The 13267-nt window shown below is 44.3% G+C and overlaps 2 protein-coding genes across 3 annotated transcripts; both read left to right on the top strand.

The window, feature by feature from the left end:
* The first annotated feature begins 5792 nt into the window (after nt 1–5792).
* Nucleotides 5793–10936, top strand: AdoR (Adenosine receptor). 2 transcript variants are annotated; one of them, XM_064697021.1, is made up of 4 exons: nt 5793–6506; nt 8455–8666; nt 8729–9230; nt 9300–10936. In XM_064697021.1, exons 1-4 carry the CDS (start codon nt 6020–6022, stop codon nt 10490–10492), a joined length of 2394 nt encoding a protein of 797 aa, XP_064553091.1. In that variant the 5' UTR covers nt 5793–6019; the 3' UTR covers nt 10493–10936. The 2 variants fall into 2 exon arrangements, with proteins under 2 accessions (XP_064553091.1, XP_064553092.1); XM_064697022.1 differs by having other exon boundaries at nt 8729–9224.
* Nucleotides 10937–11400: 464 nt separating this feature from the next.
* Tpi (triose phosphate isomerase) lies at nt 11401–13039 on the top strand. Its single transcript, XM_064696472.1, has 3 exons — nt 11401–11677; nt 11863–12438; nt 12505–13039. Exons 1-3 carry the CDS (start codon nt 11411–11413, stop codon nt 12709–12711), a joined length of 1050 nt encoding a protein of 349 aa, XP_064552542.1. The 5' UTR covers nt 11401–11410; the 3' UTR covers nt 12712–13039.
* Nucleotides 13040–13267: the final 228 nt, after the last annotated feature.

Below are 13267 nucleotides of genomic sequence, written 5' to 3' on the forward strand. Positions count from 1 at the left end.
GCCGCATGTGGCCAGTTGTGGGGAATGCGTTGCTCTGTGGTACGCACTTTGATTGATTTGAATTCCCCTTGTCAAGGCTGGCTGCACTAAGAACTAATCAATTCGTTTGCATGGATGTATCTGAATTGCAAATGAGAGCAGCCTCCCGGGTCAATCGAAAAAGGTGTGGTGGGGGAGGAAGAGGCGGGTTTCAGCCGAAAATGAAAAATAGCAGACAAAATAACTTGCGGTTGATAACAAATTCATAACATTTAATTACGTGCAATTTACTTATATATGTTTACACCACAGTCGATAAGAATTTACCTGTTGTTGCTGTTGCTGTTGTTGCCGCTTTGTCGCTGTATTAAACGGCCAGGCTTGCGATTGATACATCTGAACGATTGATGAGCGATTGCTGATAGCAACAAAACCAAAATAAAAATAAAAACAGGCAGGTGACAGCAACGAAAATGTATTCGAACGGCGTGCAGGGACGAGGAGGGAGGTGCTACAGCTGACAGCTACCCTTAGCAATTGCCAAAAGTCGTAATGGCCACATGTTGGCCCCAGTTGTCCGCCAGTTACTCACCGTTCTACACACTGTTGCACATATTTATCTACGGCCAGCAGACGACACGTTTATTTGCCTAACACAGGCCCAGGCGCTGCGCTATGTGACATGGGAAGCGCGTCACATGTGCCCAGCACACGTTGTCACCTGAATCAGCCAGGAGCAGGGGCCAAGGGGTGTTTGTTGCTGCTACTTAAACGGGCCATGTTGTCAGTCAGTCACTGGCGCAGTTTCAGTTGCAGTTGCAGTTGCATGTCCGCACGTGATGCACACATGTCAACAGGGGGAGAGGGCGAAAGCCTCTCTAAATGCGTACTTCCCATATAGATAAAACCGAATGCAGCTCTGATTCAGCGATAACAGCATATAACAGGCAATTGGGGCTGTCGAATATTTTATACACTTGTCAGCCCGATAATCAATATTGCTTCTGTTTCAGATATGAATGTGGCTATTAAGTCAGCTGCTCCTGATATGGCTGCAAGCCCTACTTAAATTTCATTTGTCCGGCTTACGATTCGATTCGTAGACTGTAGACACCTTAGGCTCCCGGTCGTAAAACTGGAATTGCACAGGGCAGGGTTATGTTCACCGTTTTTATATAAATGCAATTGTCTTCTTCTATGCGTAACACGTTCCGTGACAATGTTATAGTACCCTCTGCAAGGGTATATAAAAACCAACAGCCCACACCCAAATTCCATTTCGCCACCAGTCATTACTTTTGCCTACGCCGTGTGATCATTTAAGCTCTTTATAGCTTATTGGAACAGAATATAAATACATATGTCTGTATTACTACAGCAATCCCATTCATGATAATACTATAAATATGCACAAATATGCGCCTAAGGCGTCATTTTTTATATTTTTGTATTGCGTACTGGGATATATACCTTTATGACTATAATTATTTATACAAGTCATCAATCTTATGGATTATAAACCCAATATCCCTGACATTTTCATGCAGGACCTGGTGCAGTAGTATTTAAAAGCAAAAAAGCCATTTAATTTATCAATGTAAGTATTCGAATAAACTTTGTATTTGTGCACTTTGAGTTGAATATAGTTGGAATCCTCTTTTACCGCGTTAGGAAGGTATCTTAATTGCAAGCTGAAAGCGCGTGAGACACTCAATTTCGAAGTAAAAATGCAATATAAAATCGATGCAAGAAAAATAAATGGGTGTTGAATATATTAAAAAACACAGAGTGCGATTCGATTAACTACAACCAAAGATAAATGCGTATCCAAGCTCAATTAAGGCCAAGCAAAAAACATAGTAAAATAATTTGTTGCCTTTTATACGCTATATCTCTTACCACCAGCACACAGGAAAAGTTTTTGCGACGGCCTGGGCAAAAAATATGCAGCTGCAGAGCTCGAATTTCAATTCTGGTTTCCTTAGAGTCATTTTCTTGTAATTAAACGAGAATAAACGACGTCAACGACCGATGACCGCGCACAAAAGATAGAAGGCCAAGTTAACGTCTGGCTCGACTACTAGATACCCAGTTACAACAATATGAAAAATGTTACGTATTAGGGTGTAATCAATGCAAAATAGTGTACACTTTAATCTACATTATACTCTTTGGCCGCTAATCCTCTGAGCTCATCTCTACTCTATACTCTACCTTCTATATACTATACTCTGCAAACTATTCTCTACACTCTAAAATATACTGTTATAGCCCCTCGCTTCACTCTACTCTACACTTTATTCTACACTCAATACACTCTGAACTGTCCTATACACTCCACTCTTCGTTTTTATCCAGAACCTTCTCAACACAACACAACACAACAACATTAACTAAGTTAATACACTACTCTACTCTCTCTACGCTTCTTTCCACTCACACTAGACCTTACGTTCTTTACGTTAGACTCTACTGTACACTCTTATAGTTCTATTCTCAATACTGTCGTCTTAAGCCTGATCTACAATTTTCTCTACGAGTCCCTTATAAACTATAAAAATCTTACTCACTTTACTATAATCTGCAATCTACACTTTATATTCTACGCTCTTCATTTTACTTTTTATACTATACAGCTTACGCTCTACTCTACTGTGCATTCAGATATTAGAGTCTTTAGTCCATTCATTTCTATTATGTTTTACAGGGCTCTCATAACTTTTCTCTCGACTCACATAAGACTCTACGCTTTAGTGCATATTCTGCTCGTCACTGTATGCTACAATATCCTTTTTACCCTGGTCTACCATCTTCTCTACAAATCATATATGCGGATCTGAACTCTACTCTTCTATACTCTACACTATACGCTTTTCGCTCTAAACTCTACACATTCTACACTTTACACTTAACTTTCTACTCTACTCTCTGCGCTGCCCTAAGCTTTACACTATATCCTTCATTATATAACCTCTTCCTCTGTTTACTTATGCTATTCAGGTACAAAAAAATTAACAAAGATAATTGGATTAAGTTGACAAGTTGACAAAGGACCAGATAAATGTTAACAATGAACAAAACAAAAATTCAGCATTATTAAAGTGATTGAAGTGAATGAAGATATTTTACTGGACTCATTTTATGATAACCCGACAGAGAGCTTTATTAGGTTCGATTCTGTATTCTATATTTTTGCAGCATATCACGCAATGACTTATACAGCGGCTACGTGTGACCTTTCGGTTTTGCATAACAGCCCTCTTATCGCAGCAACTGAGTCACGAGCAGAAGTAAGAACGACACAGTAGCAGTTCTGAAAGTAGGGGCTTCCATTATCGCTGCTGCTGGCTGTGAGTCACTTGAAGAGCTGCATCGGAGGTCACTGGGGCGCAGGGTGACTACAGGGTGCAACGCGAAGCCAAGCGAAAGGCATTTAGATAAATGCATACAGTTGGGTGTAATTTTTGGCAAAATAATAAAGAGAAAAAGACGCTGATAACGAGGCAAGGCCAAAATAGAGGGTCAAATGGAGCCAATCGGGCGTCCTTGAGCGGAAGACATTTTCAGCTGATTTGGACAGAATTTACTCTTGAAATTGAAAAATGTGTGGGCGGAACAAGCCCTCTTCACCACGCCATTTACTTGTGTAGAGCATGTTCCAGTTAAGGCGTGACATTGTCTTTCTGTTAACCTTTTTTTTATGACTGGCGAAAAGTTTCACATAGTTTGCTGAAAGTGTTGCCACTGGCCTGGTGCATGGGGGCGTATGATTTATGCGCATTACATATACGCACTGTCTGCCGCGTGCAGCCATAAAAGATACACGAAGCACAGCAGCAGCTGCCTTGAGATGGCACAGCACATTGTCCGCTGGGGCAAGAAATTGATTTGCCGCTCACGTCTGGCAATCACATGTAGCTCTGGTGTCCTAGACGACACTTTTAATTATGCTTGACATTCAGAGCGTTTGCCATCATGGCATATCAAATGACTTCAAACAAATCAATGCTGGGCGCTGAAAACTCTTTGAAATGGCTTGCACGCAATTTATTAAAGCTCAAGTAAATAAAGCCGCGAGGCGCTAATTGTATTAGCCAAATTATAATTAAATCAATACAAGACGCCCGGACAAAGGTTAAGAGTCGTCCATTTACTGATTGTTCTTAAAATGGGAATTACGAGTGCGAATACTCGAAATGCCATTTTACAATCGACTTGCTATACCCTATTCCCACGTGGGCCCGCCGCCCACCATTCGAAGTGAATTAATTAGCCGAAAGCCAATTACGCAAAACGACGACTTACGCAAAATGTTGGCCAACGGCACGCAACCAAACGCCCCGCTGGGAGCTGTCGTGCAGGACGAGGCACGATCTGGCCAGGAACCCAAAAATAAATACATACCTATACAAAAAAAAAAATATATATATATATATATATATATATATATGTAACTAAACATTTATGACAGACAACACGTCCGTTGCCGCTAAGAGCCGCGTTAATTTGACAAGCCCTTCGCTTAACACTCGAGGCGTCCACTTAAAGTGTCGCCCCGCTCTTTGATAAAGTGCGTCGGCTGAGCTGCGAGTCAGTTACCACAATTTGCACTTAGCTGCAACTGCCACACGTGTGTGCGGCGTGGCAGGGCGACAATTAAATGGAAAACGTTCTCATGCCGCGCGCAAATTGTTGTCATAGCTTGATTGATGCCATACAGCAGTCGGGTGCTACCAGCTGCCAAGTGGCAAGCTGCAATTGGCAAGCTGCAAGTGGCAAGTGGCAAGTGGCAACTGGTAAAAAGGCAAGTGGCAAGTGGCAAGTGTGCAGGCTGCCCTTTGCTTAAACTGTAAATGGCCTGACTGGCCGGTTGCCACACGCTTGTCCATTTGTTTGGGGCACCTTGGCGTAAACAAGCCATATCCTGTGGGGCTGGGGCAACAGACGCTGCACGCGAAATAGATACAAAAACCAGATACTAAGCGCTAAACAACAATAACGGTAAAGATAGTGCCAACAGCTTAATTGTTGTACTATATTTAGATACTCTGTACCCAGGGCAAATTAGGGTATATCGAAGCTGTACGAGTGTATGTAAATAGTTGAAGGCTGCTGCTAGAGCGCTGAAGGTATTTATATATTATATATATTCTTGAACGGAGCTATATGCTAAGAAGAATATTTTACACAACTTTCCACGTTTTCTCTTTTAAATTGAAACGCCGCCCTTTTAGGGGCAAGCACTTGGTTTTTTACATATATAAATGCAGTCGTATTAATAATATAAAGAGAAAGGCTTACAAAAGTCGGATATATTTTTAATATTGTGGGGCTTGAGGAAAACGAAGAAAAGAAGCGAAGTGTTTAAGTTAATGTAAGTTAATAAATTAAATCCTAAACATTTATGCATGCATGTTCTGTGTACAGAGTAACTGCTAGTCAGGCAATCTCGCTTGAAACATTCCTACTTGTTAGTTGCTGGCGCTGCGGCCTTATCGACTTTGAGCCAAACATCGAACGTATTTTTGGCAAATATTTATCAATTTATTGCACTAAAAAATTGCTACAATTACTCACAAATATATGTGCGTAAACTAATGTTTGTGTGCGGGTGTTTGTGTGTGTGTGTGTAAACGTGCCAAACGATGATTAATTTATCTCTCTTGTTGTTTTCGCTCTTGTTTTTCACAGCTACATGAAATGGTTGGGGTGTAAGCGGTCGCAGAGGCAGCAACAGCAGCAACAGCAGCAGCAGCAGACGAAGGAAGGACACAGCGTGCCACATACACGCGGACACGCGGACACGCGGACACGCACACTCGCACTCACACATAGACACGGCGAACATGGCGTATGCGCAACGTGCAACTGCAACATGTGTTATTGCAGTTCATTTACTGAACAATTCTCGTCAATTAGGCAATTCGCGCTCGTATAAGCAGCATAATTGAAGCTGTTTGCAATTCCCAATAAATAAATTAATTATATTACTTCAACGACTGACAAGTGCGCGCGCACATCCTGTTTGGCCTCTGCAAACATGTCCGAGTTTCGGTTCTTTTCTTACTCCGACTTTGCTTTCACCTCGAAGGGCTCGCAGAATTTGATAAATCTGCCAATAACTCCGTTTTCTGCAGCCAGTACCCAGTCGAAGGAAGAGACAGATATCGAGCTGAACATTCCATATACCGTGTTCGAGGTGCTGGTGGCCATTGTCAGCATCATTGGCAATCTGATGGTGATCATTGTGTTCCGCCGCGAACGGAAGCTGCGCCGTCGTACCAACTACTACATCGTCTCGCTGGCCATGGCTGATTTTCTGGTTGGCTCCCTGGGCGTGCCTTTTGCCATACTGGCATCGGTTGGTCTGCCCAAGAACCTGCACGCCTGCCTCTTCACCGTTTCGCTGCTGGTGGTCCTATGCACCATATCCATATTCTGTCTGGTTGCCGTATCCGTGGATCGCTACTGGGCCATACTCTATCCGATGGCCTATTCCCGCAATGTGCGCACCCGCACTGCAATCGGTAAGTCAGAATGAGGAGGGGGCGGGGTGAGGATGCGTCCATATTTACTAGCTTTCTCGTTGCATTGTGCTCGGCTTTCTGGCAACAAAGCCCGCAATTATGGCCAACAAATCAGCATAGTCCATATTGTTCCGGCTGCCAGTTGGCCAAGTTTGAGTTGCAGATTTGTGGCAAGGCAGGAATTTCATAGAACAAAAGCGACGAAATGAGAGCAAAAAAAGGCCTGCAAGAAACTTATCTCTTAAAAAAAAAATGTATTGGGGCATGAGCTAGTTTGGCAGCCATGTTTTACGTGAACATGGAGAAGCAAAAATCTAGAGACTGTATTTAAATGGCATTAAAAGTTTTCAACCTTATTGCGAAAGCAATTAAAGCGACCATGGATGTGTGTTTGCTGGGCTGCTGCTAATGTAATTTGCATAGAATAAATAGCGAGCAAAACATGGAGAGTTAAAGTGAACATGGATGAGCAGTAATCAATAAGACTCTTTAAAGTGACCCTGGAGGACATGCTTAGCTCATTTTAATAAACCTATGTTCTACTCTGTAATAGAGTGTAGTCTGAAGCGATCAAGAAAAGCTTAGATAAGGAAAGGGAGACAAGCTAGCTCAGCAGCAATTCAATTGACAATGGAGGACAATAGGTACTAGCTTGGTACTGTACTACAGTAGAACAAAGTGGAAGCAAAAGTTTTATATAGTAGAAGTAGAGAGTACTTAGAGCAGAAGTAGGAGAATGTGGTAAGAATAGGGTAATTTAAATAATTAAGACACGATTAGCAAAGCAAATGAAGTGTCCATGGACTACTTATGTTACAAGAATAACTAAATGCTGAAATAAAATAAGATTGTTTGCAGAAGTGTGATTCATAGAATTTACTAGCTTAACAACCACGAAGGAGTCATTGGCAATTAATTGGAAAAGGAATCAAGTCAGCATGGTGGACAAAGACATATTGCTGAGCAATTCGAAAAGTCAGAAATTGAGCACTTTAATTATTTAGGAATTTAATGCAATGCTAAAGTAAATAAAAACGAAAGGAGGTTAAATATTGAAAAGTGAACATGGAGGACGTGTTAACTGCTTGGAAAATCTAACAAAACATTTATCACTTAAAATAGGTTGGGATTAAATCTGTTTTGGCTTGTGGTACTAAGTAAAACTTATATGAAGAAACTGAACATGGAGGACGTGTTTATTGCTTAACAAATTTGGAAAAATATATACCACAATGTTGGGATTAAAGTAATATAGATTGATGCTACGCGGAATACATGCTCACTTTTTGGATATTCATTTTACACTCTTTTCATATGAAAATAGAACTCGGATGTGGTAGAAGAAATTTAGTGCACTCAAGCATGAAGAAATAATAAGAAATCAATTTAAATGAATATGAATAGGCAGGACAAGTGTAAAGGTCTTTATTAGAAAAAGAAGAAAGCATGTGCTGAGATTGAAGCAGTCAGGAGTTGTCCCTCTTACATTTACCTATTAAAGAGCCAAGGGTCACGGCTAACAAAACAAAATCAGAAAGGGAAAAACAAAATGTTTGCTATTGACATAATGGAATGCGAATTAATTGCTTGTAACTACGTATGTGCTAAGCGATGGGTTAGCTATAAGGAGTTTTCTTTTGGGTTACATGGCGTGTGCGTCATTTGGCTAAGTGCATGCGGTTCAATGTACTGTCAGGAGTGTAATGAGTGCAGCAAAGCCAAACAATATCCCAGGCAGGAGCCAAAAGCAGAGGCAGAGATAGGGATAGAGATAGAGATATAGACAGAGCCGGAGTCGGACTGATGTGCAACACATTTGAAAGTCTCATTAGCATTTTGTCAGTGGACAGTTGAGTCATTGTGGTGCGATGACGTCAGGCCGTCAAGGACTTGCGTGGGGCTTCGGTGGGTCTTCTGCTGCTTGCTAATCCAGTGCATCCTTTTGCAGTCATCATATCCGTGTGTTGGGTGGCCGGGGCCATTGTGGGCTTTCTGCCGCTCTTTGGCTGGCATGCGAACGTGCCACACGATCAGGAGTGCCTGTTCGTAGAGGTAATGGACTACAACTATCTGGTGTTTCTCTACTTTGCCACCATCATCACGCCGGCGCTGCTCATGCTGGCCTTCTACACGCACATCTATCGGGTGATCATCAAACAGGTGGGTCCAGTTGCTAAGGCCAGTTGCGTAAGTTTCTCACAACCTTTGCATATGCATTGCAGGTGCGCCAGATCGTAACCATGAATCCTGCCTCGGACCTGAGCCGACGCTCCTCCACCGCCCAGATGCAGGTGACAACGCCCGGCGCCCAGCGTGGCGGCCACACGGGGACCATGCTGCGCGTACTGGGCGCGGCGCGTAAGCGGGATGTGAAGGCCACACAGAATCTGTCCATCATTGTGCTGTTTTTTATGATTTGCTGGATACCGCTGTACACGATCAACTGCATCAAGGCCTTCTGCCCGGATTGCTATGTGCATCCTAAGCTGACGCTCTTCTGCATCATACTCTCCCACCTGAACTCGGCTGTTAATCCTTTGCTCTATGCCTATCATCTGAAGGACTTTCGGCTGGCGCTAAAGAACCTAATGCTTAAGCTGATGGGCGTCGATATCGATCAGCAGGCGGAGGCTATACATCGCTTCTCGCTGGCCAGCCAGCATCGTTTGCAGTCAATGGACTCCACCATGCGCACCACGCAGCCGCGCATGTATGTGGGTGAGTGTGAGTGCGCGTCGTCTACTTTAATACGCTCCGAGTGGCGGCTAATGATCCTCCTCTGCTTCCCCACAGACTCGCCCATTTGGCTGCGGCAGCAGCAGGAGGCGCTCAAGAACTCGCAGCTGCTGCCCAAATGCGGCGTGCTCAGTCCCTGTGTGAACAACATCAACCAAACGGTGGCCGCCGCCGTCGCCGTCTCCACGGACATTGAGCGCGACATGTGGAACATTGTGGAGGCCTCCAGCGGTGCGGAGCTGGGCGAGACCAGCTATGAGTTTCCCATTGTCAAGCAGGAGAGCGATCATGATAGCAGCCTCTCTGTATCGGCGCCGGCAACGGCACAGTCAGTGGCGCAGCAAGCAGCGCAGCAGCAGCGCTGCGACAGTGTCTACTCGTATGAAAACCAAAACTATTCGACCGGGCCCGAGGATGGCATTAGTCTGCCCGACGATCTAGACGAGTACGAGGATGTGTTTGTGCCGCCAAGCGGAAATAGCAACTACCAGGGCGTAGATCCAGTGGAGCTGCGCCGCAGCCTGGCCTGTGTCATGCGCGAGAAGCTGCGCTCCGATGACACCGACTACTACAGCCAGCAGCACGCGCTGCAGGATCCCACCAACGCTGACTACGGGCTGCCGTCCAAGGTGGAGCAGAGTAGACCCTGTTCCACGCGCACCTCCCCCAGCAATGGCGCACTGCCGCAGCAGCTGCGCGCCAAGCTGCTCGCCGGCAACTCGAGCAGCGATCACTGCCTGCCCCTGCCCAGCACTGGTGCCGCCACCGGCACCGTCTATGTAATCGATGGCGCCACGAATCCGCTATCGCCGGGTCACAAGCCCAAGTACCGTAAGTCGACGGCCCTGACGAGGAACTCGCGCAAGAAGAGTCGCTCCTGCACTTGCACCAACGAACAAAAACTGGCGAGTCCTGGCGAGACAACCGCCCCAACCACCGCCCATCATAACAATAATCTCAGCAATAGGCACTCGGAGCAGCAGCAGCAGCAGAACCACGATCACTTCTTCAGTCCCCTCAAGACGGTGGGCAGCTTCATGCAGCATTCCAATCTCTTTAATCTCTTCCAGCCGCACACAACGACGGCCCCAGCGGCGACGGCGTTGAGCATTGCGCCTGGGCCTGGACCAGGACCTGGACCTGGTGTTGGGCCTGCACCTGCTCCCGTTTCACGACTGACCGTCGGGGCCTTGACCTCAACATCGGCCTCGTCGTCCTCGTCCCTAGTCGCTGCAAGCGTGGAGAGTTGACCAACGGTCAAAGCTCCTCAGGCGGCAGGCAAACTCTAGGCAAATACTCGCAAGTCAATGCTTTTAGTATTAGTTCTTAGCTCTCGCGTTCAAAACGAGTCATAGATCAATGCATGGAACAGGTGGAAACTGAACGAATCAGTTCCAGTTGAGATCCGACAGTTCCAGTTCGATTTAGTAAATTATGCGCATTTATTTTTTGATATAATTATCTTGCATTAGTTAGTTAATTGTTTCCAACTAAACTTAAAGTCAATTTAAGTAAATTACCGTATTGTGCATACTCGTATTTTTTCTACATATGTATATAAGTATTACATTGCTTAGATATATTTTGATGTGACATATATATAGACCATCCTAAATATGCATGTGTGTTTAGCTAAGTATACTTGGACCGTCTGTGAAAATCAAAATTTATGTGTATATTAAAGGCATAGTTGAAGATCAAATAAAATATGAAATACCTAAATGCAAGCACGTAATAGTCTTTTTGATTTCTGACATTTTTTAATACATTACGGCTGGAAAGCTTGGCAATATGCCTGGCACAGCTGTGGCATTTCAATAAGCCGCCAAAAGCTTCGCAGTTGCACGTCAATGCAACACTCTAATAAATTAAAGACCTTTTAAAACGTATCGTCAAAGATTAAATAAAATATTCTTATTAAGTTCCATTTAATTTTGGCGTTTTTTAAGACATTTTAAGAAGCTTTGAAAGCACGCATATATTACCTGTAACAGCTGATGCATTCCAATAAGAATGCCGGCAAAAAGCTTTGCGTCGGTGTGTGTCTCTGCTAGATAGTCTTCTACTTATATAAGGGGTGCCCAGAGCAAGCGTAGCACAAAACGTTCTCCAAATGTTAACACAACAACAAAAACTAACATTAGATATTAAAATTTACTGTAAACACTATGATATTAATAAATCAAAAGGTTTTCGCCGGTTTATGCAAACAGCAGCCCAGCCAGCGAATCTATAACAAGGAAATTGAGCAAAACGGCACGGGAGGCGATACGTTAGCTGAGAAACAAACCATCATGGACATGAACCAGACCGCAACAGACCTAACGCTTGACGCACTAAAGAGCGTTGTTTCACAAGCTCTTTTGGGCAAATTCACAGCTGTTTTCCCTAAGCTTTTCAAGTGCCAATGGAAGACATATGAAGGTCAGAAGAAGGTTAGTTAGTACATCGTTTCATTACGTTCGAGGTGGGTGTGTTTCGGCCAAGTAAAAGCAAAATTAAAGCACATAAATCATTTTTTACGGCGATTTATCAATCAAAATTTTGCATTTAGTTAACAAAATTATTAATTCTCAGCAGCTAAATTAATGTTTGGTTTTTTCCACTCTCCGGCGTGCAGTTTTACGCGAATTTCAGTTCAGACTCCGCTAAGAACATGGCAACCCGTAGATTTTGTGTGGGTGGCAACTGGAAGATGAACGGCGACCAGAAGTCCATTGCGGAGATCTGTAAGGTTCTCAGCGATGCTGCTCTGGATGCCAATACGGAGGTGGTCATCGGCTGCCCGGCCATTTATCTGATGTACGCGCGCAATCTGCTGCCCTGCAGCATTGGCGTCGCCGGCCAGAATGCCTACAAGGTCGCCAAGGGCGCCTTCACCGGTGAGATTTCACCAGCCATGTTGAAGGACATTGGCGCCGAATGGGTTATCTTGGGCCATTCAGAGCGTCGTGCCATCTTCAAGGAGACGGACGAGCTGATTGCCGAGAAGGCGGAGCACGCCCTGGCCGAGGGCCTCAAGATAATTGCCTGCATTGGGGAGACACTGGAGGAGCGCGAGGCTGGCAAAACCAACGATGTGGTTGCACGCCAGATGTGCGCCTATGCCAAGAAGATCAGAGACTGGACCAACGTGGTGGTGGCCTACGAGCCCGTCTGGGCCATTGGCACCGGCAAGACAGCCACGCCCGAACAGGTGAGTACTAAATGCTACCCACTTCCCGGCAAGAATTAGGTGCTCATTTCATCTTTCATCCAACAGGCCCAAGAGGTGCACGCCTATCTCAGGAAGTGGTTGGAGGACAATGTCTCCAAGGAGGTGTCCGCCAGTCTGCGCATACAGTACGGCGGCTCTGTGACGGGTGCCAATGCCAAGGAGTTGGCCAAGAAGCCCGACATTGATGGTTTCCTCGTGGGCGGCGCCTCGCTGAAGCCAGAGTTTGTCGACATCATCAACGCCCGCAAGTAAATGCGGCCTGGATCGCACTTGCAGCAGCTCGCAAACTGCCCCCACAAAACCAAAAGCCGTAAAAAAAACAACAAATAACCAAACATATTCGATTAAGAGATCTATGGCATTACGCATCAATTGGCGCTGGATGATTGTAATCGAATGTAATTCAAAATTCCTTGTTCTCAAAAGTCGCTGTTTCCTTTTAAACGCTAACAATTCATAATTTATTCACACTTTGGCATAGATCACACACATTTCGAGTATCTATCTTAGGATTATTTGAATTACACTCATTATTTTTTAAATTTGGACGCTAAGACCTCAAAATAAATGTTAAAAATAATATGATTACTTATCACTCCTCATACATACATATATGTATATATGAATTACTAACATTAGATTAGTTTTAGACTTTGCTTGCTTTCTCTAGAATTTGATAAAGACATTCGGTTTGTTCATACTCTTGCAGAGGGTGTATTATTTTGTTACTAAATGGTTTTAGTGACTATGTTACGACGCAGCGGCCAGTTCTTATACCCTGTACCCATTGAAAATAGTTTGTAACTGC

The sequence above is a fragment of the Drosophila montana genome, unplaced genomic scaffold (genome assembly GCF_035044405.1).
Source record: "Drosophila montana isolate Dmon_TW-CO22-7 unplaced genomic scaffold, ASM3504440v1 contig_3848_1, whole genome shotgun sequence".
Classification (NCBI taxonomy): Eukaryota; Metazoa; Arthropoda; class Insecta; order Diptera; family Drosophilidae; genus Drosophila; species Drosophila montana.

Bases quoted from the DNA above. Each gene is read 5' to 3' on its own strand.
- AdoR (XM_064697021.1), top strand. From the start codon at position 6,020: ATGTCCGAGTTTCGGTTCTTTTCTTACTCCGACTTTGCTTTCACCTCG. The intron at 8,667-8,728 runs GTGGGTCCAGTT...TATGCATTGCAG, and splicing joins ATCGGGTGATCATCAAACAG to GTGCGCCAGATCGTAACCAT. The intron at 9,231-9,299 runs GTGAGTGCGCGT...GCTTCCCCACAG, and splicing joins GCGCATGTATGTGGGTGAGT to ACTCGCCCATTTGGCTGCGG.
- Tpi (XM_064696472.1), top strand. From the start codon at position 11,411: ATGATATTAATAAATCAAAAGGTTTTCGCCGGTTTATGCAAACAGCAG. The intron at 11,678-11,862 runs GTTAGTTAGTAC...TCCGGCGTGCAG, and splicing joins CATATGAAGGTCAGAAGAAG to TTTTACGCGAATTTCAGTTC. The intron at 12,439-12,504 runs GTGAGTACTAAA...TTCATCCAACAG, and splicing joins AGACAGCCACGCCCGAACAG to GCCCAAGAGGTGCACGCCTA.